Here is a 24,366-nt window from a genome sequence, read left to right on the forward strand (position 1 = left end):
TTGCACAAAGGATATCTGATTACTCCGTTCCCTGACATTGTAACTTGGATGCAAGATTACACCTGATTCCTGGATAGAATGGATGACACCTGGCCACAGCCTAGACACACTCTCTTCCCACAGGTACCAGCAGAGCTGTCCCTCCACAGGGATGGGCAGCTTACGAGGCCAACACTTCACTCCCAGCAGCATTTCTTTGACTTCCCCCTTGTCTCCCTCCAGCTACTGCCTCATTTCTCTTTCCCTTTAGAGCAAAACTCTTTGAAAGAGTTAGACATACTTGTTGACTCTAATTTCTTTCTTTCCAGTTTATCCTGTATCCACTGGAGGTTATGAGGTTTTCAACCCTGCTGCTCCACTGAAACTGCCTTATCAAGGCCACCAATGACCCTGTTAAATCCAAAGGTCAACTGTCCTCAACCAATCTGAACTATGAGCAGCAGCATCTGACATAGCTGATCATTTCTCCCCTCCCTGAAACTTTGTTTTCATCTGGCTTCCAGGATACGCATCTCATGGGCTGCTCCTCCTCGCCCTTCCTCATCTCCCTGACTTCTCAGCATCGGAGTGCCCCGGGATCCTTGCAGAGCTCACTCTTGTCTCTATCTATTCTCACTGTCCTGATGATGCCATCCAGGCTCACAGTTTTAAATACCATCCATATGCTACTGATTCCCCAAATTATCTCTCTAGCCCAAGCCTCAAACAGAAAACTCCAAACTCTGGGGCCTTGTTTTCTACTCAACCTCCCATGAACACCTAACAGCCATTTTAACCTTAAATTCAAAGCAAAACTTCTCATTTCCCCTCACACCTCCTCTTGAAGTTTTACCTACATGAGTGAATGTCAACTCCATTTTTCCAGCTGAATAGGCCCAAACCCTTGCAGTCACCCTTGATTTAGCCTTTTCTCTCACAACACATGTCCAAACCATCACCAGAATCTATTGGCTCTAGCTTCATAATGTATCTAGAATCCAATCATTTCTTACCACTGCTACCACCTTAGTCCAGGCCATAATAATCTCATCAGAAGTTTGCAATGGCATGCAAACTGGTCTCCCTGTTCCCATCCTTCCTTCAGATGAATCTGGACATAGCAGGCAGAATGACCCTGTTCAAACCTTCTAATCAAGAGTCAAACCCCCAATCCCTACAAGGACCTACAAAGACTACGTGACGGCTTTCTGTTACCTGACTTCATATCTAACTACTCTCCCCAGCTAACACTCCACTTTAGCTACCCAGACCTTCTTTTCCCTGCAAATAGCCAGCCATGCTGTGAACTCAGGGGCGTTGTGCTTGCCTGAACGTCAGCCTAGAACACTCCTCCCAGTAACCCTCTGCGTGTTCCTTCATTTCCCTCAGGTCTCGGCTCAAACAGCACCGTCTCAATTAGGATGGATAGTTCTCTGGCCACTTGAGCCAAAACTTCTGCAGCACTGCCTACTTTCTTTTTCGGTTCACTTTTCTCCCTACCCCCTATCACTACCTAAGATAGCATAGATTTTAAAATAATTCTTTATTTTGCTTATTGACTGTCTCCCTTAGTAGACTCTAAGTTCTATGTGGGCAAGGATTTCCATTTATCTTGTTTACTGCAATAGTAATTCTAGAATGTGGGGATGAGGGCAGCAATAAATATTTGTTGCTTACTATTGTCAGCAATCTTAGTCATTTAGTTCACATATTTTAGTTTGTAAGATTCATCTGTTAAAAACAAAACAAACAACAATAAAACATAAGGGATTTCTAGCCCCACACCCCCAACTCCCAAGAATTTGGATATACTAGGAGTGAGTGACTCCCAGGATTCTTACATCAGCAGTGCACAGGACACACGTGGAGAAACCTGGATCCCCACCCTCTCTACCTCTTACAGGCTACTGAGTGGTGAGCATACTCCTGTAGAACAGAAGTGGGCAAATCATGGCTCACGGGCTAAATCTGGCCCTCCGCTGGTTTTTGTAAATAAAGTTTTACAGGAACAACCATGCTCATTAGTTTATACAGTGTCTATGTCTGCTTTTACACTACAATAGAGCTGAAGAGTTGTGCCTCGAAAGCCTCCAAAGTCTAAAATATTTACTATTTGGCTTTCTCAGTTTGTGGACCCCTGATATAGAATGTAAGATAAATGATTCCTGAGTACCACCCGGTGATAAGCCATTTTTAAAAAGCTTAAGGCATCCTAATGTATACTTAAGACAAATCTATCCCACCTACATAGAGAATTTATAATATTTCTTATCTTTAATTTCCCAAACAATGGACCATTTGTATTTCTGTAACCAACATTAAATAAAAAATTAAGTTTTGTTATAATAGCCTTTGCATATTTGCAATGTATATACGTATTTTCCCCCATGGGGCTCTAATAAAAACTTCAGCACTCTGGGGAAATTTTTCAGTTAGACATTTTTGAAAACAAAAATTGTAATTTCAAATTATTTGAAAAATAGATTAGCTCTCACCAAGATATAATTTTAAAATAGGATATTTTATTGTTTCAGATTAAATATCTTGACACCTTCAGCATGAGAGTATAAGCAAAACCAATGTTGGTCTAGGATGGCCAAGCTCACATCTTCCTAGACACTCACTTTGACAAACACATAAACGAAAAAGAAGGGTTTCGGAAACTATTTCATTCCATCCTAATTGGAAAACCTGAGTAAAGACTCGACCCCTAACTCTCCCTCCTCTGCTCTCTGTCCAGTCCCCGCTGGAAGGTCTTTGGTTGTTTGAAACTGCAATTTGTGAAAAAGCTCACTTAGTTGCTCAAGCTGAGCAGTTTTAATTTGTCCTAATAGTTGAGGCCAGAAAAACTATTACTGCGACTGCAGGAAAGAATTATCAAAGCCAGCAGCTGTCAGGCACCTTCACTTTTTAGGCGGCTTTTACCTTTATATTAGGGAAAGATTGTTCTATTTTTAATATTTAGAATCTCTGCTCTTTAAAGATTCAAAATTACGCCCGGCCGGGTGTGGCTCAGCGGTTGAGCATCGACCTAAGATCCGGGCGATGGCTGTTCGACTCCCGGTCAGGGCACATGCCCGGGTTGTGGCCCAATCCCCAGCAGGGGGCATGCAAGAGGCAGCCGATCAATGACTCTCTCATCATTGATGTTTCTATCTCTCTCTCCCTCTCTTTTCCTCTCTCCGAAATCAATAAAGATATATATTTTTTTAAAAAGATTCAAAATTACATTTTTAAGAAAATTAAACTTAATTTTTATTTCTCGAACTTTGATAAGTAAATAAGCTCCTCCTCCATTCTCTAAATCCTGGTGCATTTAGTTCTGAGAAATATTATTTTTAATGTTTGAATTTTTAAACTATATATATCGATAATGTTAGACAGTATAATTCAGTAATTCAGTTCTGCTTGAGATTTTCAGTATCCTATTTATTCAAACTAAGGAAAGATATAGTAACTAATCTTTTAGTTTGTTATCTAAGATCAAAGATAGTATCTACAACTTCTGGGGAGAGGGAAAGGGAGTATTTCCTGAGGTTTAGAGTATTTCCTAAGGCTAATTTCTGAAACAGCCTTGGTCAGGAAGGATAAGAGGAAAGGCAAACCATTGGGGGTGAAGACAATATGAAGATTAACAGCAACAGAAGGGAACTGAGAAGGCACGTAGGCTATTTAACTATATGTATACATAATAGGGTAAAACAGGTGCCACCGGTAGTAAACTAGCTGTATTCTGAAAGTCTGATTAGGAATAGCAGAGCAGATGGGTGTACTGAGTTATGAAGGTACCATACAAATATAGGGCTTATTTCCAGAAATAGGTTAAGTAAATCAACCTCCAGAAACATTTAACCAGGGCCTGCAGAAACATTTCTTCTTATTTTTCCTTTTCAGTTTCAAGTGTTAGATTAAATAACCATTTTTATTATTTTTGATTCACTTCGATTTTTTTCTTTTAAAATATTTAGAATATTTATTACCCTAAGCTTTGTTTTTGTCTCCATTGCCTTATGGAAGTGAATTATATTGAGCTTTTCCTAGTCAATAACAGCACCATGGAGAAAAGGGGACATTTCTTTCTATTTTTTGTTCTTCTTATTGCGCCATTACTATGTCACAGCCTTAAGTTAGCTTGCTACAGTGCAGTCCTGCTAAAAATAAAACCTTTGGAAAACATACCCTGAACGAGCAGAGACGTCTGCAAACCACCACTAGATGGCAAGGCAGCTTTAGCATTGCTAACATTATGCCCGCGAGGAAACCCAGCCTCGCAAACCTGCTGGAACCTATTCCCTACCTTAACAGAGTCGCCGTCAATTCAGATTTTAAAACGCGGGTGACCATCTCAGTATGAAACTAAATTATTTGGTGTACGTTATCTTTGACAAGTATATACAATCTCATTCATGTTGAAGCCTTAAATTTACAACCGAACATCAACAGACCATTAGTTTTCAACAGTTTCAGCTAAGAAAACTAAAGATCCAAGGAAATGTATCAAGATGAAAATTAAGAGAACACATAATATGTTAACAATGAACACAAGGTTATTCCGAGATCATTATTAGATATTTACAAGCCTATCCCATACTAGGTCTACACTCACAGATACCTGAATCAGCACTTATTAAAAGATTTTTATATAAAATATAGAGAGATGTTTAGTAGAGTGATAAAAACAAGATATAGCATTCTTCTTAAAGGTTTTCATGTGGTAAAAAGAAGAAAGGAGGGTATAGTATTTTCACACACACCCTCCCAACTTTTTCGGTCGAAATAAGAAATCTTTATTTTTCTTAATGGGGCACAAGTTATCATAAATCCACAAGAGAAGTTTTCTTGTTACTTACTTAAATCTATAAAGTTATAGTACTTCATAAGGTAAGAGAGTTAACAGTCTTAATTTTTTTTAAACACAAAAGAATGAGAACTTTGTTCTGTTTTATGCATTTTACTGAAGTGTTTTGATTATTAGACATAAGTGAGAAGAAAGTCTAATTGGTTCAAAGAACACTGCTGCATGGTCAATACAATTACAGGAATCAAACTCTGCCTCTCTTTTAGTAAGAATGCTATGAAATGAATAAATAGCAGACTGATGCTTTTAAAACATGATTCCAATGTCCAATACAGTGAAACTTTTGACTAGGACTCAGGCACAGGGACAGGAGAGGCAGAGCACAGACTCAGTTCTGAGTGCACTCGCATCACACCACAATACTGTATTATCTCCCACGAACACTGACGAATGAACGCACAGGCCAGTGGACGTTCAGGTTTGAAGCCTAGTAGAAATTTAAGAAAGTCTTCCTCCCTCTCCTCCAGTAGCAAGACTTCCCAACTTAAGAAACTGCTCTAAAATCATCCGCCACTTCCATGGTAGGCAACTTCGAGAATTTGTAGGGTTTTAGATACAAATTATTCCTTTGATGAAAGACTCCAAGTAAATAAATATATGTGACTTTCTTTAAATGGCTTTATTTTACTAAATTGATATCTCCTTTGCATGCCCAACTATTCCCGTTGATTTTACTTAATTGGTCTCCTACTCAACAACAGGAGCTCTCCCATTTCAATAAAAACGTCAAAGTGTACGTATGAACAATGTTAGTATCTGTCACAAATAGAAAGACACTAATCTAGAGACTGCCTTCCAGGATGGACTTGTTAAATGTGTGAGGTATTAATCATAAGTATTCATTTTAGAGTTTAAGTTAATTGCTATTATTTAAATGTAGTTGTTATAAAATCCACTTGGTAATTTGTGAAAATTCTACTTGGTAATGTATTTAAGTCTATACTTCTATCAGAATGGAAAAGAAGGGGGTGGGGGTGTTCTGCAATGTAAACAGGAATAAAAAGAGTATGTTTATCTATTTAGAGAGTCAAGCTCAGGACTACTGAAACAGGTGTTTTATAAGCTAGTTCCAAATTCTTCTTTCTTTAGTTTTATTTATTTGTTAAATTCTAATAGGTTCAGTCTTTTCCTGCTCTCATCCCATTCTAGCTGTCCCCAAATAAGCTTTGCACCTTTTCACTAAGAATGGGGATTTAAAACTGTCCTCACTCTAGATAACTCAGAGTTCAATATGTCTCTGGACTAGAAACTGGTGTTAGAACTTGAATTATTACTGTTTGTTGCTATTTCTACTCAGAGAAGGCAGCTACTCTTCATCAGCAACTGTTAGGTCAGAATCATGTGAAGCGAGGCCCAATCACGGCAGGAAACCAATGCTGATATTTAGGAAATACTTGAGTAGTCTGATTCCATATGTACCGAAAGATAATAACATCCTATTTCCTTTGTAAAAGTTTGGTAGTTTGAGATTTTCAATATTTCAAAGAGGCATTTCTAGGGAGACTGGACATACTTCGGCCTGTTGAATAGGGGTTAAGAGCATTTGGGGTTAGCTGGCATGGTCTCCCTGGATAGAGGAATGATGTGTATCGAACTCAAAGATATCTAAAATTTTTTCTACCTCTTATTTTTCCTAAGTCAAATAAAGACGTTAAAATTTTCCAGAGGCCCAAAGAAGGAACCTCAGATTCCTTCTTGATTCCTCCAGCTCTTTCTCTTCTACCCCTATTTGGTTAATCAAGTGAGGCCCATCAAACCTAACTATGAACTGTTTCTTCCTTTCCAGTCCCATTGCCACTGCTCTTGAATATGTCCACAAACTCTCTTCCTTGGCTACTGTAACAGCCAACCAGCCGATACCCCTGCATCCAGTCTCTCTAGTGGATTCTGTTGCCTTTGTTCACCTTTGCAGGGTCAGTGTTTTGGGAATTCTGTTGATTGCCCTCTCTTTCATTCTGCACTTTCTCCCAGGACAATTAATCTACCTCTGTGGATTCAAGTGCCCTTAATATGGTGATAATCCTGCAATTTTTATCTCTAGCCTAGATCATTGTTTTAGGCTTCAAATCTGTAAATTCACTGGCCTAAGGGATATCTCTAGGAGGTCTTGCAGGAACCTCATCTGTTCCACCTCAATCCTACTCCTCATTTGTGGTAGCCATCTCATCTACCCAGGTGAGAGCCAGAAACCAGGATATTATTCTTGAATTCTTTTACTCATAATCCCTGCATTTATTTGTCACTCAAATCTGTTCATCTTTCTCCATACCCACCGCCACTATCTTAGTCCAGGCCATCATTAAATTTCCCCTGGATTACTGTAACAGCCTCCTGAAACAGTCTCCCTACCTCCAGGCTTGTCCCTTTGCAATCCTGGCTACACGCTGCAACTGAAATGATTTTTCTAAAAATGCAGATATGAACAAGGCTCTCCTGCTTAAAATTCTTCAGTAGCTTACCACTGCCCTTAAGATCAAGGTACAAATGCTTAACTAACCTATACGGCACTTCAAGTTTCCTCTGGAGCCTCATCACTAGCCACTGTCCCTTCAGCTAATTAAGCTCCGGTTTTACATTTGGTCTCTCTGCTTTCCACTCTGGGTCTCTGAATTTTTTTTTTCCCTCTTCCTGGAATATTCTTTCCCTCTCTCTCCGCCTCCTTTGCCAAACTTATCTTTAGATGCCAATTTGAATTTCATTTACTATTTCCCTGAAATGCCCCTCCCAAGATGGGGTTTGGCGGCCTTCTTACTTGCTCTAAGGGCACACTCTACACATTTAATGTAGCCATTTTCTTTCTATGCTCTAATGGCCTTTTCTCTCTCAGTAACCATACCATGAGTTTTCTGAGGGCAGGGACTTTGTATACAATTGTATCATAGGTGCCTAACAAAGCCTGACGCCGCTCTATAGTTTGAACTCAGGTCACTGCCCTTCTCACAGCTCTTCCATGCCCACGAAATAAAGACTGCAGTTTTACCAGGGCACAGAAGGCCCTCCTCGGCATGCTAGAGGGTATCTTCCCACGCTCGTGCCCAGGAACTGCTGCCCACCCTCCCTCCACTTCTGTGTGTGTTACTCTCAGCACCTCTGCCCAGGGTCATTCTCATGCCTCCACACTGATTTATACTGTTCCCACTTTCGGGAATATCATTCCTCCGCTTGTTTCCCTGAAGAACTGTTTCCAAACCCCTCTTAGCTCCAATTCAGGCCGACTTAATAGCTCTCTTCTAGGTCGTCATAGTACTTTACATTTTACTCTGTTACAGCACTTATCTTGCTGTATTACAGTTATTTCTCTTTAATAATGCCTCACTGGCTAGACAATGAGCTTCAGGAAGATACATACTGTACATACTCATTTTTAGATGCCTGCCACAGTGCCTGGCTTCGAGTAGTTCTCAACTATTTATCACATTGAAATAATTACAACAAATTTAACTCTATGTCAACTACTCTTATCAAGATTAGGGCAGAAGACAGGTAAAGGGAGAGTTCATTCCACAAAATGTAAAGATGAAAATGTATAGGTTTATACATTTTGCTGAACATGACTAGAAGGAACATGACTTCCTTCTCAACCCACCCTCTTTTTTAAAGTGCTACTTAAAGAGATTGTTTCTACTAACTCTTACAAGTAGACTCTTCTGATTTATTTACTAATTCCAGTGTACCCTTGGCAAGAGGAGTGAGAGCATGAGGGGAAAAAACAAAATGAGCTAGAAATATTTTATGAGTAACGATTAACTATAAACTTTAAAAGGTAAATTTATTGACCAGAAGTCCAGAAAGCCTTGATTAGAATCCCAGCACTGCTACTTTCTGACTTTGTGCAAACTACGTATCCATCAAGCGTTGGCTGTTCCATCTGTGCAATGGGAATGATGATATATACTTCTCACCTAGGGTTACTGTAAGGGTTAAGAGTTTATATATGTAATACACTTGGAACAAAGCATGGCATATAGTAAGCAGTTACAGTGTTAGCTACTGTTCTTATAGCACATTACATTAATTCTTGTAATGCTGTCCAACTCTAGTTTTTAACTCCTAATTTTCCCAAAGGGTGTTATAAAATTAACCATGTAGTAAAATAAATAAACCAGAATCTTTGTTGGTTTGGGTTAGAAACTGTCAGATTTAAGATGTGGGTACCATAAAATTAAAAAGGGATGTACCGTAATTCTAAAATCATTATCGTCATTGCTAAAATAAATGGTCTTGTTGAAATTTTAAAATACTAACATACATATTTTAAAATCTGATTTTAAAATGTGATGTAATGATATTAATAAAAATTTCAGCTTAAAAGCCACAAAGATGATTCTCAAATATTTTGATATAGCCTATAATCTTGGTAAGTAAATAGGTTATGATTTAGCCATATTTTTGAAGTACAGCCAAATCTTGATTACCTTTAGTCTCTGGAGATGTGGATAGCTTAGCTATTTAAAATCCATTTCAGAACCTCATCTTTAGCCTCTTCTCCCACCAAATCTTAATGGGCTAATTTGCACTTCAACTCCTGTATTTCTTCTTGTACAATGCAATAGCAAAATAAATAAATGAATAAAATTTGGACAATAATACAGGAAGGAAAGGCTAATGTCTTTGAATAATCAAGAGTTGGCTGCACAGCATTATGTTTACCTTAAGAATAAAAATAGCTCATTCTCCGTCATGTCTTTAAATAAAATCAAGCAGGAGTTCCTACACCTTAACATTCCTAGTCCGTTTCTCTGAGTACCTGAAAGAACCCTGGAGGAACAGGACCTACTGGCATGCCATCTCCTGGGGGAATGTTTCCTAGCACTGGACTGGGAGCTGCTGCAGCACTCTGCAAAGAATAAAGGAGAAACAAACCTATATCATTACAGAGAAGGCACAAAACCAAAGACTAATGATAATAGATTGTAGGAGGGGCAGCTTTTCATTCCCGGGAACAAATACTGGTAATTTCCCCCCTACAGAGGTAAACTAAGATACAACCGTCAGTTTAGTATAAGACTAAGTTATTTTGTTGAAACAGGTCTCTTTAAACTTTTTGAAGTTACAGAACTTTAATAAGATGCTATATTTAAATAATATATAAAAAGCAAATAATACGACAAAATGATAAAAATATAAGCAAATGCTTTAAGGCACAGGTATCTGAAATGGCAACATCAGTAACAATAGGTAAATATGTAAGTAATAAGTTTGAAAATGGTAGTTGTAGGAGTTGGAAAACAGAATCTCTTTTTAGATTACTCTCTTCTATGTGTCATAAGCAAGTTAATTAATTTTCTGCTATAGGTGGAAATCCATTATTTATTCACTTTCTAATAGACTACACTTGGTAGCCAAAATATAATTGATAGTAAAAATAAGGTGGTGAGTATAAAAACATAATTAGGAGATTTAATAAGAGAAAGGAATTAGATTTGGAGAGATTAGTCTCATATAAATAGATTATGAGAAAAATCAGATTGAAAAATTCAAAGTCTACTTCGCTCACAAATTATTTCACTGAATCCTAGGGCTTCATGACATAGGAGTACAAAAAACTTTGGGTTTAAAACTCTTTATAATATAAATCAAGGTTTTAGATTTAATTCTTACATAGAGCAGTAATAAATACAACTGTTCTACAACCATGGGTTTCATCTCTCAACCTGGGTAGACATGTTACAAACACTGAGAGCAGCCAAGAAGGAACCAGAAATATGCTAACGACAGATTAGTGTAAATCCAACAGTTCCGCAGTGTGGGGAACTCAAACCCTGGATCTAGTGTATCTGTGGCACTGTCCTCACCTACATATCAGTATTCATTCGTTTTTTAATATCCCATTAGAAGATGTAATATCTCAGTATGTTTGTAGCATAGATTTCCCAGTATGTAAACTGATAAAAATAATAATGTTTATTCTATAGCACTGGTAGTTATTATTAATGAAGGCCAATGATTTTATTATTTCCTGAGGAAATCTAGGTTTAAATGTGGCTATCTAAAATGTTGCTTACCTATGAATGCTGAACTTTTAAACTTCTGATAAAGGATATAAGTATAAAAGGAGAAATAATATTTCTTAAACATTAAGATGAAAGATTAATATGTTATTCTATTTTAAGCAAAAGCATGCAATTTCATTTAGGTGACATTAATTGAAAACCTGCTGCTAGATGGGCCAGGTAGAGAAACCCATGTACAGAAACCCCGGTAGAGAGACTCACAAGGGCAGAAAGCCCCAGATGCCTAGCAAGAGGCAAAACTAGAAAAACAAGAACCTTGTCCCCAGGAGAACCTATCCTCCCCCAGCATATCGCTGGTCATGTGGTGGTCATGCGGTTTAGACTCCTTGAGAGGTTCCTCCCGAAAGATAACATCTAGGCCTCAGTTGTATTTCAGCGCCAGGCCCAGAAAAGCAGCAAAACCAGCCAGGTGGCCAGGTGGCTGCCTCAGGACCAGCTACACTGATTATGACCCCCTGCCCTGGCACCAACCAATCTGTGGAGACCAGGACCCTGAAAGAGCACCCCTGGAAAGCTGGTGAATATTCTATTGAGACTCTCCCCTGAGACCTCCCCTATGATTTCTACCTGCAAGAAAGAGATAAAGAGGCTCAGGACAAAGGACCCATCACACGCTCCCTACCAGCGTCATCTCCATCCCCCTTCTTCCCTTTGAGGGGACCCCACCAGGGCTGACACCCTGAACCTGTCTCCAAGGCCCCCTTCTCTCTCTGACTTCTCGGTGGCCAAAGTAGCCCAGCCTGGGCTCTCCTGCTGCTTCTTCTATGTTCTTCTTTGTTTCACTGTCCCAAGTATATTTTTGCTGCCATCATGGACCCAATACCCTTTGACTCAGTGCTGTGTAGCCCTTCCCTTTGGACATCCATCCCCTTTTCCTTAAGTTCAATTTTTCTTTATTCACAGTCTGAGATTTATTTAGCCAGCCCGTGCACCGCTGACCTTAACCTTTCACCTACCATTTGCCAGATTTGTTCTATTTTGCTTCAAATGCCAACACTCATGGTAAAGGAAAAAAGAAAGGCAAATTTCTTCCTTGGAAGTATCAGGGGGAACACTGTGTAAAGTATATGATTGTCTAACCACTACACTGTACACCTGAAACTAATACAAAATAAAACTGAATGTAAACAGTAATTAAAAAAATTAAAATAAATTGGTGATAGTAGGTATCTTCACAATTTTAATGCAAAGCACAGTTAAACATTTTGGTTGTTGGCTGAATACATATTATTAACCATACTAAGAAATCTTTCTATGCCTAGTATTCTAAAAACAATTTTCAAAGAAATCGGAATAAAAAAGGATGTTTTTGACTTTTCACATTTGATTGGTGTTATCTGGATTTCCTTTTGGGAAGCATGATATAAGTAACCATATACTGGATAGTTTTCTTTTTTTTCCTTTTTTTAATATATCTTTATTGATTTCAGAGAGAGGAGAGGAGAGGAGAGGGAGAGAGAGAGAGAGAAACATCAATGATGAGAGAGTCAATGATCAGCTGCAGCCTGCAACCCGGGCATGTGCCCTGACCGGGAATCGAACCCTGATAGCCTGGATCCTAGGTCGATGCTCAACTGCTGAGCCACGCCTGGCCGGTCTGATAGTTTTCTTAAACTTAAACCATCATTGTGTTTCTGAGATAACCTTGATCATCATGGGCGATCCTTTTCATAGGCTAATAAATTATATTTGCTAATGTTTTATTTAGGATTTTACATCTGTGTTCTAAATGAGACGGGTTTAGAACCTTCCTCTCTGTACTATATTTTTCAAGCTTGAGCATCAGGATTATTCTATCTTCTCAAAATGAATTGGATGGCAAGCTGTTTTTAGAATGCTCTGAAGTAGTTTATATAATATTGTGCTTATCTGCTTTTTGAAAGTTAAAAAATATGCAGCAGTAAAACTGCCTGAACACAAACACATTTTGGCAATAATTATGGCCATTATTCTTTTTATATTTTCTACTTCCATTTGCTTCAATTCTGTTGATTTACATTTTCCCCAGAGTACTTCATTTCATTGAGATTTTTAGTTCTATCCATATACTGTGCATAGCACTTTCCCTACTTCAAAAGGGGGTCCTCTGGAGCAGCTGAGAGCCTGCAGGTGACCACACACGCCTGGCTTCCCTGCTTCACGGCTCAACAGAGCCAGCGGCACTGTGTTTCTCAGGCTCCCATGTTCTCGCCAAGGGCGAAGCTCTTACCAGTGGAATGTGAGCAGAAGAGGCCCGCAGCACTCCCAGGCCTCGGTGGCAGGTCTGGCGCACCTCCTACTTATTTCAAGTTAGAGATCTCGAGCACCTCCTACTTATTTCAAGTTAGAGATCTCGTCTCTGTCATGCACCCTAGCTCTGCAGGACTGTGGAGCAGAGCCTGCCCCCTCCCTGGACTGTCTTGCTGAGCTGTTGGTCCTAAGACAGGTGGTGATTTGCTTCCTCTGTTCTAAACTGAATTAGTGTTCTAACCATTACCTTTGCCAGGAATTGTTCTGTAAAGTTTACTTTTTCCTGCTTTGTTAGTATGTTTACATCTTTTAAAAAATTATCTCTATTCTCCTGTCTTATGAGTTTTACTGCTTTTTTATAACTTTTTAATTAAGTTAATAACTACCCCCCCCTTTTTTAAATACAAAGAATATAAAATTATATGTTTGGCTCTGAATTGACCTTTGATTGCATCTGCAAGGTTTGATGTTGTTGTACACATTTTCTCCTAAATCATCTAATCAGTATAATTTTGATTTTATCCAGTTACTGGATAAAACTGAAAGCCAAAATTATACTGATTAGGTGATTCAGGAAAAAATGGGAACACCAATATCAACCCTTGTAGACATAACCAGAGATACACTTTAATTTACAAATGGTTTGAGGTTCCATTTTTGTTTTTAATTTCTAGCTTTCCTATTCGTGTTTAGGTAAAAATGTACTGTACAGCTTCTGTATTTAGGAGTTTGTTGAACAACTATTTTTTTGTAGTCTAATGAATGATCACTTTTCATAATTTCCTATGGACACTTAATAAAATGTCCATGTTCTTGGTCTACATTTTTATCCATTTGCTTAATATCTTCATATTGTTTCTAATTTTTGTTCCCTTGCTTTTTCAAACATATGTAATACCTTGCAACTGTTGCTCATCCATTTCTCTTTTCTTCTGCATTTTTTTTTTTGAGAATAGTTTATTGATTTTTAGAGAGAGAGGAAGGGAGAAGAGAGAAACATCAATGTGAGAGCCAACATTGATTGGCTGCTTCCTGCATGCCCCCCACCAGGGATGGTGCCAGCAACCCAGACATGCGCCCTGACGGAGAATCCAACCAGCAACCTTCCAGTACACTGGATAGTGCCCAACCAACTGAGCCACACTGGCCAGGGTTCTTCTGTATGTTTAATAATCACTGCTTTAAATCTATTTTGTCCAAAATTAATATTATGGACAAAAAAAACTAAGCTTTTCTTTTGTTTGTGTCTATATATTAAATCATCTTGCTTCTATTTTCATGTTATATATTATTTAACTCTTTCATTTATTAGCAGAAATGTCATCTAATATACATCTCATAACATGTCCTTTAAAATTAGAAAAAAGAAACAACTTTTCTTTATCCTAAGTTTTAAAGGTATTCAAGGTAAGACAATATTATTTACCTTTCCCTATGAAAAATGAAGTTAGCTTACCTTTCCTATTCTACATCTCCTTCTTCCACTTCCTAATCCTTATTATAAACATCTGTCATTTTAGGCATAATCTTTTTGTCTTTATCACCTCTTCTTTCACTAATAATTTTTGACCTCTACATTCAGTTTTGTAACCATACTTTCAGCATCAAAAATAACTCCAGTTTTATCTAGCTTTATTTTTCCTAATGGTTTTTTAAAAAGTAACATAACTTCACTACTCATTTCTTTATATATTTCATAGTTGGGTAGAAGATTTATGAATTTCATTTTCAAAATCCTTATATATGCAGATGTCTTTGTTGACTATCATAAAATGTACAGATACCACTGTTGTCTGATATTTCGTGTTGCAGAAAAGTCTGATGTTCTGATTTTTGTTCCTTGGAATATAATGTGCTGTTTTCTTTTAAAGATTTGAGGGCTGCTTTTTTGATATTTATCATTCCAAAATGTCTCAATTTCATTTCTAGGTACTGATCTCTAAATTGCCTGCCTAGAATGTTGTGAACCTTTTCAATTATCATACCTGGGTTGTTTTTATCCAAAGCTGGAAAGTTGGGGGAAAATCTTTTCAGTTAATGTGTCAAGATCTGAAAACTTCAAAGGGCCATTCTTTGCAACTGTTATTTGTAACCAAGTAAACAGTTAAGATATTATTGACAACTGGGGAAATATGCTTAGGAATACTGCCAGGACAGGATTTTCATAGGTTATTGGATTTTCATAGTTTTCACATGGAAACTGATACATTTGTAGAAACCAGTTTACATGTATATGTGATATGCTATAAAAATTAATTTTGACTAAGTGATCCTTCTTTTCAGATACTATCCAAATATAAGTTCTAAAATATGAGAAAAACAGTATGCATAAAATATGTTCACTGTCATATATTTATAGTAAGAAATACTTGAAGTAACCCAAAAATTCAGCAATAAGGTAATACTTAAATAAACTGTAGTACATCTAAGTGACAGAACATGATTTAACTATTAAATATAATGGTAGCAAACAGAATTATCTGGGGAGCATAGAAATTTGTTAATTATATAATGTTATGTGAAACATGCCAAATACAGAAATGAGTATAACATGATTATAATTATGCAAATGGTAAAAAATAAGCTATAAAAGATAGTGGATGAATACATAAAAATCACTGTTAGAATGACATAATTGATTTTTAATAAAATGTTCACAAACTTTGAAGTGTCATTTCTACTTATAACATAAATAAAAATTATTAAGGCTAAACACACACAACGCCAAGTATGTCAACAGCTATAAAATATGACCAAATGCTAACTTAAGACAAATCTAATCCCTAAAATTTAAGGTTACATTAAAAGCACATATTTTAACATTAAAAAGATCTCTCATTTCAATGAAAAAAGATATAAAACATTTCAATTTTTAGACTATGAAGAACCAGTTTTTCTATTTCATAAAGTCAGATCCCAGAAATAATCTAAAACTCACATTATTCCTGGGCATTTGTTTGCATTGACTATAGAAGTTCATTTTCTAGCATCACATACTGTACCTCAGGCCCCCCACTCAGTCATCCTCTGAGAATCTGGAGAACCAGTATCACTGACTGTTGCACTACTTTTTACGCCTGTTTTTGAATCACAAAAATATTTTATGTTACTTTCATAAAAATCTTAATTATCCAGAGAAAATGGGGATATTTATGATATCATTATCATTCATATATTGTATTTATAAGTTCAGCACTCAAGAAGCATTTATTGCCTTCATATGAATTTCTGATGAGTAAATTGTTATTAGAGCAATAAGCCTGCATTGTGGCCCAATGGCCACACTATTGGCCAATCTGTGAGAGCTTTTCCATTAAACACCCCTCCCCCCACCCACAAACTATCATTTTAGTCAAACACTTAATAAAGTGACCTTCAACAGTATTTCAAAATACCATAGTTCGAATAGAAACACAAGAAATCTGTGTTAGGAATATTAATGCTGTGCCCTCTCTCACAAGTTTTTAACTTATAGATTCTGGTCACTGTCCCAGTTTTTCCTTTGTTAACTTAAAGATGGAAGACTTTGCCTTTTTTTCTACACTGTTGGTTCAATGTAAAAATCCCTGGACTTCTACTTGTTTGAGAGTCTAAGTATTTTTAACTACTCTTACTGGAACCTTAAAGGATGAGTCACCCTTTGGAAAAAAACATTTTTTCCCCTCTGTGGTAGGCAGAACAGCTACCCAAAGATATACATGCTAACCCTAGGGCCTGTGAATGTGGTGGCCTCTAGAAGCTGAGAGCAGCCTCAGGCTGACTCCTAAAACCTCAAGGAGCTGAATTCTACCAACAAACTACATGAACTTGAAAGTAGATTCCTCCCAGAGCCTCCTGATAGGAACCCAGTTGGCCCATACACCTTGATTTCAGCCTTGTGAGACTTGGAGTAGAGAAACCAGCCCAGTCAAATCAGACTCTTACCTACAGAACTGTGAGATAATAAATGTACATTGTTTTAAGCTGCTAAACTTGTAGCAATTTATTATGTCAGCAGTAGGAAATTAATACACCTCTTCCCCAAAATGACTATTTCATTTTGAAGGGCATTTTTCATGGGGCACCTAGAAACTAGGGAATTCAACGGATCCTTAGAGGTAATTGTACTTGACCTGTTAGTACTTGACAGTGTAGTATGTATTTGCTAGTACTCCCATTTTGATTACATCAACTGTCCATCTGATTAAAAATAAAAATATCTCCCAGATTTATCAAAGCTTGGTCCTGTGGTTTACAGCATTTCCGCTACACGATCTATACCATCCTATAGATGAGCATTTACATATACCTCTGCCTGTTGCCTGCTACCAGTCTCCAAAATCTCCAAGGCAAATCTACTAACCTATCTTTGCTTCCTCTCAATTGTCTGCTGTCGGACCTCCCTCAATTGCTTACTCTGTCATCCTGAAATGGCTTTGTCTTAGAATCCAAGGCACACTTGTCCTGTTTGCATGACCACAGGAAGTTCTTATTTTAAAATCTTTGTCACAGAACAGATTACAGCCATGGAGGTACAGCTCTGTATCAACAGCATGAATCATTGCAATTTTTGTTTTTTCCAGTAAGAAGTTAATCATTATATACTCATCTTTTAAAAAGTCATATCCCTTATGAGTCAGTTAAATATTTACACAAAAGACATATCTTCTCTGAAATATCTTTTTTCTTTTGAAATTTACAGCTTTTGTAAGAAGAAACTTAAAGTCAATAATTCTGAGTTTTTTCCTTTAACAGCATTATTAACATGAATCTGAAACAATATGTAATACAACAAATTTCTAAAAGCTCTTAAATTTGATCTAGAACAAATGGTTAAATATGCTTAAGTAGGTATTCTAATACATTTAAAAAAGAAATTTCAAATTATTTCATTATATCACAATATTTTAGGTTGATTCCATACTAAGATTAATTTTTAAAGCTTCAACATTTATTTTATTTAAAATATATCATATCCCCAAGAAGTTATTATGGATAAAAAGAGAACTTGAAAGTAACTTGAGCAGAAATACTACTGTTTAGTTTTAAAGATCTTTGTTACTGCTTTCTTAAAAGTGGCATAACAGATGGATTATAAGAGGCACAAAATGAAAATAATAAGATAATAAATAAAAATATTTGTTTACATTGGCTCCAAACTGGAAACAGGGCTAAGTCACTGAACCAGTTTTCTAAAATTGTTTTTATTAATATAAAGTTCTGCTTAATTCTGCCACTGGCCTTGAAACTCTTTAATTGCTGCCACAAAATAAAACATTACCATGTTAGCAATATAAACATACAGATTAAGGGATACCTGCAAAGGGTACTTTTATATCTGTGTAATGTTTTGGTGGAGAGATAATCTAAAGACACTTTAGCAACGATCCTAAAGATAGTACCCATAATAATAGAAATAACTAGACTAAAAAAATGAGAAATTCATCAAACAACTGTTACTTTCTGTTTGAACAGAGAAGCAAAGGTAAAGACAATCATGCTTAGAGATTCACTTTAAAATTAAAATAAATTTAATTGGACAGTGGTTGAGACACATTCGTCGAAACTTCATCTACCAGTTTTTCCAACCTTCAACTACAGTGCTCTATAGTAATCACTGATGTTCACTGATATCTGTAAGATATTTAGTCATCAGAGAAAGATGGTTAAATATCCATGTTCTTGGTCTATATTGTTATTCATTTGCTTAATACCTTCATATTGTTTCTAATCTTTGTTCCCTTACTTTTTCAAACATATATAATATCCTGCAACTGTTGCTTGTACATTTCTCTTTTCTTCTGCATGTTTTCTTTTAAAGAATAGTTTATTGATTTTTAGAGAGAGAGGAAGGGAGAAGAGAGAGACATCAATGTGAGAGCATAACATCGATTGGCTGCCTCTTGATGCCCTCGACCAGGGATCGAGCCTAGAACCCGGTCATGTGACCTGACCGGGAATCAAACTGGGAACCGTTTGGTCCACAGGATGATGCCCAACCAACGGAGCCACACCAGCCAGGGATGATCAACTATTTTTATTAAAAAATAACTTTTCAAAAGAAATTTGCCATCTTATAAATATTAAATTTAAAATGTCACAGTACATTCTATAGAGTATATACATTTTCACAAAAATCAGTCACAAAGAATTCTAGAAAATATTGGAATAATGATTGGTAGGAATTTTCAGCTAGACTAATAATCACTTATACTTTAGGCTTTTAGAGTACAGGGCACATCTTGACGAAAAAAATAAATGGACTCTATTAAGAAACAATGTTCAGACAGCACTCCATTAGGCTTAGAGTTCTTAAGAAAATGTTTTAGCTATGGATCTAATATATATACTTCTGCCCAAACAGTACTTCCTGGCATTTGTATGAATTATAGGGAAATGAGTAAAATATGGTCCTTGTCTCTTTCTCCACTGAGTTTACTTTTACAAGCCATGAAATGTTTTAAAATGTACAATACTGCCCGGCCAGGCGTGGCTCAACAAATGAGCATCAACCTAGGATCCAGGAGATAGGGGTTCAATTCTGGGTCAGGGCACATGCCTGGGTTGCAGAATCGATCCCCAGTAGGGGGTGTGCAGGAGGCAGCCGATCAATGACGGCTTTCTCCCTCTCCCTTCCTCTCTCTGAAATCAATTTTAAAAAAGTATAATATTAATTAGATAGTTTCAACTTTATAAACTGAAAATTTGTACATATTTAATGAATATTATATGAATTTATTTTTAATTAAGAACAAACAGCCTAAATGCTTAATAAGAAAGGTATATCACATTTTTAAATTATCAAAGTAAACTCTAACTGATGAGGGACTATATGGCTTCAAGGCTTAAAAGATCTAAATTTCCAAATTTTCAAAATCACCCTTCCCCTTTTCATCTACACGATGAAGCCCGTTTTCTCATTACCATACCTTAACCGTACCACTGAAATAAAATAGCATTTGATCTACCTTTCCGTCTTTATCCCCTCTTCATCAATCAATCCCTCATTTTGCTCTCACAATATCAGACCGCACGTCAAACATCTCTGCTCTAATCATGTCACTGATATAGGCAAATATCTTGAGTCCCATTTACCTAAATTAATTCTACATGGCTTATAATAAGGCCCTTCCGGCTCTGAATCTGAATTGGGTTTCCAGGCCTTCTTTCTACTACCTTCCTACATGTATCCTACATCCTGTTACTTTTGCATATGCATCTGCTCCACCAGGCCAAAGCTATAAGCCCCTTGGAAAAAAGAACAGTGCCTACCCCAATATGTCATCTTTATACAGCAGGATTTTAAAGTAAGTATCTGTTGAAAGAATAAATGAATGATTCTTATAAAAATTATTTCTAGTAAAGAGTTATTATGACAGTGATTTTACTGAACATCAATTGATTGATTGGCATAATCTTAATGTCAGTGGGTTTCGGTGTACCCATCCTCTCCTTTCGTGCTCTTTTTTTTCTCTCCCTAGAGGCAATCTTTTCTCCAGAGGATACCATATCCCCTTTCCTTTTTGAGTTACACTTCCCCATACTCTCTCCTGTCTCCCATTTTAAAGACACACATCCAGAGTCACAGCTCAAAGAAATAAGAGTATTACTCCTGCTGACTAACGGGCTGGTTAAACGTCAGTGCACCTGAATTTTAGCCCTGTTGCTGTACTGGAACATTAATTAGTACTTACCTAGGTTTTATACTCCAAATCCACTTTCTGACATTTGGAAAGCATAACTATGCTTATAATACTATTTTATCTCTGATATTATCCAACACTAAAAATTTTGTTTAACTTTTCATGGGTTTGAGTCTTGGCTCTCTATTAAAATTGCAAATTCCTTTAAGACCACAATAAAGTCTTGTAGTCTCTTATCTAAAGAAACTTCATTCAGCACCTTAGACTTAATAGCTAGGTGTTCAATAGATTGTTATAAAAACTTCATGTTAAATTACCTCAAATTTTTTACAAAAATAATTCTTATTAATGAGAAAATGAAAAACAATAGTTTAAAGGTTTTAAAAATAGGGGAATAAAAAAATCACAAAGATCCATTATTTAACTTTTATTTTGAATTTATTAAAAGGTATAAAGGTGTTAACTCACAATTGGTCTAAAACTTCAAAATAACCTTTAGTTGACTTTAACTGAGTGGAATAGGATGATTTGATTCTCTCCATAAATTTAATCTGATCAACAAATCTCTACTGACTTAACCATGTAAATGTAATTACAGGTTTTGCCTTGTTCATATTCTATAGATCATGGATAAGAACTTACCACGTTAATTCTGAGCTCCCAAAAACACATGAGTAATATTCCATTATAAGAGAAGTATAGTAAGCATAAAAAAAGAAAACTCATGTTATTATAATTAACTAGGAACTTTCTTTGTAATATTAAAACAGCTAATTAGCCGGGCTGGGAGTGGCTCAGCAGTTGAGCACCGACCTAGCATCCAGGAGATTGTGGTTTGATTCCCGGTCAGGGCGCATGCCAGGGTTGCGGGCTCGATCCCCAGTCAGGGGTGTGCAGGAGGCAGCCAATAGATGACTCTCTCATCATTGATGTTTCTCTCTCTCTCTCTCCCTCTCCCTTTCTCTCTCTGAAATCCATAAAGATATATTTTAAAAAAACAAAGCAAAACAACACAAGCTAATTAACTAGCCTCTAAGATTTTTCCCCTTCTATATTGCCTCATTACATTATAAAATACATTTGATTTCAGGAATTAGAAAAACAGACCTTAGTTTTCTTAAGTATATGTATCTGTTCTTCTATAAATATTTGTGATCATCCTCACATTCCTTTTCCAGTTACACTTATTTGGGATTAGGAAAAAGCTGGATACAGATTTATTTTGTTTAGTAGCATTAAGCTAGTAACATTAGCTGGGGAAGTCCTTGAATGTGTGAATATTTGTGTTGATTGTTTTACTGAGAGACACATAAGCAAACAAGGGTCTATAAAGTATGTTTAGCACTAGTCACATTCATATGACTCGGCTGGTTTCACAAGTATTTATTTAAAATAAACATCCATATTTAAGATGCAGAATAAATCACATATTTAATTATAATCAGAAACTATATGAAGAAACCAGAGATTTCCAAAGTCAAAACAAACTAAAACAAGATTTACAGAAAATAATGTAAAGGTGTGCGTGTGTCGGGGGGGTGGTAGAACACAACACAGCCTGGAATAGTTTAATTTTTTAGTTAACTTATGACTCAAATGGTGATAGACTTTTGGTAATTATAAACACAGGAAAATGCCAAGTAGGCTCAGAATTTATAAGTTTTTCCTCATCCATTTTTCACGGCAATGTATAAAACACAGCATGTAATACTATCTCTTCACTTGAAAAGGCAACATTAAAAATAGGTCACAGCTTCTGACTGAGGACAGGAACTGCCAGGGGGAGGACCACGGGCACAGGAGGAGTTCAGGAGATGGTAAGAGCGAGGCTTCAGAGCTGCTGAGAATCAGATGGAAGCCTTAAATCCTCACCCCACCCCGACGGCCCACCCAAGGCCATATTTTCAGGTGGCCGTGGGTGAGTCATTTAAACACTCAGTGATCTGACAAATAGTGATACTGAGTTTACATTCCTCACAAATGTAAGGTCAAGCATAGTCATGATGCAATATGCATGTAATACATGTTCCCTTACTCACGACCCTAGACTTTGTAACTACCTTTTAATGTTTTATTTTTCTCTAAAACAACGTGCAGATTTACTGAGAGATCAGCTGTAAAAATATGAGATTCTTTCAGGAAAAAAGATTTATTTTAAAGGGAAAAGATTTATTTTAAAAGGGAAAACTTGAAAGTAAAGTTGTGAAAATGGACTAGACACTTCATCTTTGACAAAGAGTGGAATGCAACCTAATACTTGTAGCATTATAATAATTTAGAAAGATGACTGAAATAGTTACCTTTCAAAACTCTAAGAATGTGCCCAGCCGGTGTGGCTCAGCAGGTGAGCATCAGCCTAGGATCTAGGAGATCACGGTTTGATTCCCGGTCAGGGCACATGCCCAGGTTGCGGGCTTGATCCCCAGTAGGGGCCGTGCAGGAGGCAGCCGACCAATGACTCTCTCATCGTTGACCTTTCCATCTCTCTCTCCCTCTCCCTTCCTCTCTCTCTGAAATCAATAAAGATTTTAAAAAACCCAAAAAACTCTAAGAATGATCTAGAAAGCATCACTTTAACACCTCAGAGAAGTGTTTGTCAGCCTTTTATTTATTTATTAACCCTCACCCGAAGATATTTTTCCATTGCTTTTCAGAGAAGGTGGAAGAGAGAGAGAAACATTGATGTGAGAAAGACCATCGATTGGTTGCCTCCCGCAAGTGCCCGGCCTGGGGCCTGGGATGGAGCCTGCAACCAAGGTACATGCCCTTGGCTGGAATCAAACCCAGGACCCTTCAGTCCACCGGCCAACCCTCTAACCACTGAGACAAACTGGTTAGGGCTGTTTGTCAGCCTTTGAAAATCCATGTCCCTACAGGACTTTTTCACTCTATCTTCTGTACATCCTTATCAGCCAAGATTTTGTTAAATTTTACCTTCTACATAGCTTTTAACATAAAAATAGTTATTATCAAATATGTGTTTTCAACTCCCTACACTCTCTTTCCCCAACAAGATTTTGATGTACTTTCTCCTGCACCTTTCCACTCACGACTCTACCAGCCATTCTCTAAATCTCAGCTTGGGGTAAGACATTTATTTGTTTTTACTCATAACATTAATAAGTACCATTACTGAAGTAAACTTAGAAAACTGTATGAGATGGCTGGCTATTTCCTAGTAGTCATATGAAAGTTCAGAAAAATGTGTAAACAGAACAAGTCTCCTTTATATTTGAATTAACTAGAAATTTATTAACAGCAACATCACCACCAAAAAAAAAAAAAAAAATATATATATATACACACACACACATATATTACTTCATTTATTTACATAGGAATGAAATTTTGTCATCAGGGCAGCAGGGAGTAGAAATGAAACAATGACAGGACCCTGCTGTTTTAGCAGAACATTTACAATTTTGTATTTATTTTTATACACATGAATTAAATGCTTGTATAGTTAGCTTTCTTGGGTTCCTTTTTTGTTTTTACTTCTTTTCTTTCTGTCTCTTTTTCTCTTCACCCCTCCTCCCTTCCTTACTCCTTCCTTCTGTCCAACACTGGGTTTTGGCTGAGACTACAATTTTAACAAGAAATAAAAACTGCACTACTCAGGAAGGAAGCTAATATGTTTCCCTTCCCCCAAATGCCATTAGAGACT

At 36.9% G+C, this 24,366-nt stretch overlaps 1 protein-coding gene across 4 annotated transcripts in view; it reads right to left on the minus strand.

Moving 5' to 3' along the window:
- SSBP2 (single stranded DNA binding protein 2) overlaps positions 1 to 24,366 on the minus strand; it is a 239,473-nt gene that overhangs the window by 64,901 nt on the left and 150,206 nt on the right. For 3 of the 4 annotated variants that reach the window (XM_016210348.2, XM_016210346.2, XM_016210347.2), the window contains exon 5: positions 9,585 to 9,674. The exons of the other annotated variant lie outside the window; for it this stretch is intronic. In XM_016210348.2, coding sequence (XP_016065834.1) covers positions 9,585 to 9,674 — 90 coding nt within the window. The remainder of the gene's footprint in view (positions 1 to 9,584; positions 9,675 to 24,366) is intronic. 4 annotated transcript variants of the gene reach the window in all.

This window comes from Miniopterus natalensis, chromosome 3, assembly GCF_054644295.1.
Source record: "Miniopterus natalensis isolate mMinNat1 chromosome 3, mMinNat1.hap1, whole genome shotgun sequence".
Taxonomy (NCBI): domain Eukaryota; kingdom Metazoa; phylum Chordata; class Mammalia; order Chiroptera; family Miniopteridae; genus Miniopterus; species Miniopterus natalensis.